Consider the following 2,500-nt stretch of genomic DNA (forward strand, 5'->3'; position numbering starts at 1 on the left):
CTCTACATTCTACGATGTCGGCTCGCACTCTTGCAGGTTGTGAATTGTGAATACATTCACTGGCTAGCTCTTAACTCTCCATGCCTTAACAAACTGAGGAACACCCCCCGTAGAGCACGTTTCCCCCAGCGTTTGACATCTCCAAGCTCTGATTGCACAGTAACGGAGTCGGGTGTCAAATCAGTGTCAGGTCTACTTGTATACAAGTCTTTGTGCCCACACACCCGCACACGCACACACACACACACACACACACACACACACACACACACACGCACCAGCCACTTGTCCACTTCGGCGACAGAGACGATGCCATTGCCGTTGTAGTCGAGGTGGTTCCACATGCCCTTGAGCTTGGCCTTGTCGCTCAGGGCAGAGCCAATCTCAACCTCAGCCTTCTTCAGACCCGGGTGCTCAGCCATCGTTGTTTCCGTGTGTGGTTGCAGTGGTGGCAGAAAAAAAAAACGAAACGACTGTTGGATCGCGTTGGTTGGTCGCGGTTGATGTTTTGATTTGAGTTGGGAAGAATATTGGATATCTTTGGTGATTTATTTCATCGTGTCGCAGCATGTCTTTGCGAGCGGTTGTTGCTGCATCTCGTCGCCTCCTGCACACCACGCCACGAACAGCCGTGCGTGTATGTGTGTGTGTGTGTATGTGTGTGTGTATGTGTGTGTGTGTGTGTGTATGTGTGTGTGTGTGTGTGTGTGTGTGTGTGTGTGTGTGTGGTTATAGCTGGCACTCACTCACTCACTCACACACACACACACACACACTCACTCACTCACTCACACACTCACCCACTCACCCACTCACTCACTCACTCACCATCAACTCTAACTCCATCAACTCCCTTGCTTTGTACAGATGGGGGTGGTTGAGGATGCTGTGCGCGAGAAGCTCACAGCAAGGTTCAAGCCGCAGCACTTGGAAATTATCAATGAGAGCTTCAAACACAACGTGCCAAAGGGCAGCGAGACCCACTTCAAGGTCATCATTGTCGCGCCAGAATTCGAAGGAATGCCTCTCATCAAGGTGTGTGTCTGGGTTCATGTGCGTGTATACACGTGTGTGTGTGTTTACATGTGCGTGTGCGCATACGTGTGTGCGTGTGTGCATACGTGCGTACATGTGTGTTGCGCGTGATAATTTGATTGTATTTGAGCTGCACCCATGCCGGTACTGACCATTGCACGCCCCTTTTTCTCTTACTCTCATGCATGCTGAGTAGAGGTCACGGGAAGTGTATGCGACGCTGGACAAGGAGATGGCCGGCCCAATCCACGCGCTCTCCATCACCGTAAGTGGTACTTTCTGTTGTTTCAGCTGGTGCTTGCAACGGCACGTGCGATATTGCCCGTGTCATGGTTTACTGATGGCGTTGCGGCATCTTTCTCTCGCCCCTCGTTTCGACGTTCACAGGCACGCACGCCTGCGCAGTGGGAGAAGAACGCCAACGTCAGCCCGGTACGCGTGCTGGTGCCCACATGCCCGTGCACACTCGTTGGTCTATTGTTCCCTGCGTGCACATCGTTGTTCCTTGTCTCATATTTACAGCGGCATCCAAGTTGAACGTGCAGCCTCGTTGCTCACGTGGTTCGCAACGCTATTTTCCGTTGACAGACTCCAAACTGCCTTGGTGGAAACAAGCTGTAGCAGCCAACATAGCAAGCAAGAAGTAAGCACGCACGCAAGCAAGCAAGCAACCGAGCGCGTGCACGTCTCTCCGCCGCCACCACACACACACACACACACTCTCTCTCTCTCTCTCGTACAAGAGGGTGTGTGCTTGAATTTGGTTTATGTAGCTTTTGGTAAACGGAGCAAGCAAGCAAGCAAGCAAGCAAAGCATGGACGATAAAGAAAATGGAAACAAGAACACACGACCAAAAGGACTGAAATACAGCGATGTGACGTGATGTGACATGTGAGACCACAACACCAAACACAACCAAGAAGCAACAGCGAAATAAGCATTCACACACGCACCACATCGAAAGGGGCGGGGGTGTCTTTTCATTAGGTGGGAAGAGCCAGCATCCAAATGAAAGAAACACAAACAAGTACGAATGAAGCAAAGCAACCCATCTACAAAAAGTCGTGCCACATCAAAGTGCCAGTCAGACAGACAGACAAGACAAGACAGATTGACAAGACTGCACACACTGCGCGAGCGTGTCGAAATAGCTAGTGGAGGAGTTTGGAGTGGGCAGACGGAAAGAGGTGCGCGCATGCACCTGGTCGTCGCACACACGTGCGTACGAAAGGAGGGGCTGAGTGCGCTCACACGTGCTTATAAAGTGTGTGCGATGTTTGCGTGTGTGCTGGAGGGAGAGGGGCAAGGTGACACTAACCGAGATAAAGAGGAAGAGAGAAACCGAAAAGAGGAAGTACAACACGGAAGCAGCAGGAGAAGCGCGTGCTTGTGCATGTGTGTGTGTGTGTGCGGGTCTACGGGGCACGAAGGGGCTTGACGAGCTGGAACTCAAAGCGGTCGCCG

The 2,500-nt window shown here is 51.9% G+C and overlaps 3 protein-coding genes across 3 annotated transcripts in view; 1 reads left to right on the forward strand and 2 right to left on the reverse strand.

Annotated features, from left to right (window-relative positions):
- Window positions 1–422, reverse strand: part of PTSG_08984 (uncharacterized protein) — a gene marked incomplete at its 5' end in the record, with an annotated part of 3,892 nt that extends 3,470 nt beyond the window's left edge. Inside the window, one exon of the mRNA XM_004989725.1 lies at window positions 279–422. Within this exon, the coding sequence (XP_004989782.1) occupies window positions 279–422 (144 nt within the window). The remainder of the gene's footprint in view (window positions 1–278) is intronic.
- Window positions 423–568: 146 nt separating this feature from the next.
- On the forward strand, window positions 569–1,656 carry PTSG_08985 (BolA family protein; the record flags this gene model as incomplete). The annotated part of the gene is made up of 5 exons (XM_004989726.1): window positions 569–631; window positions 868–1,035; window positions 1,232–1,300; window positions 1,423–1,467; window positions 1,624–1,656. 5 exons carry the CDS (start codon window positions 569–571, stop codon window positions 1,654–1,656), a joined length of 378 nt encoding a protein of 125 aa, XP_004989783.1.
- Window positions 1,657–1,782: 126 nt separating this feature from the next.
- Window positions 1,783–2,500, reverse strand: part of PTSG_08986 (uncharacterized protein) — a 4,843-nt gene continuing 4,125 nt past the window's right edge. Inside the window, exon 12 of the mRNA XM_004989727.1 lies at window positions 1,783–2,500. This exon is cut by the window's right edge and continues 41 nt beyond it. Coding sequence (XP_004989784.1) covers window positions 2,452–2,500 — 49 coding nt within the window. The 3' untranslated portion in view covers window positions 1,783–2,451.

This window comes from Salpingoeca rosetta, assembly GCF_000188695.1.
Source record: "Salpingoeca rosetta unplaced genomic scaffold supercont1.27, whole genome shotgun sequence".
Taxonomy (NCBI): domain Eukaryota; class Choanoflagellata; order Craspedida; family Salpingoecidae; genus Salpingoeca; species Salpingoeca rosetta.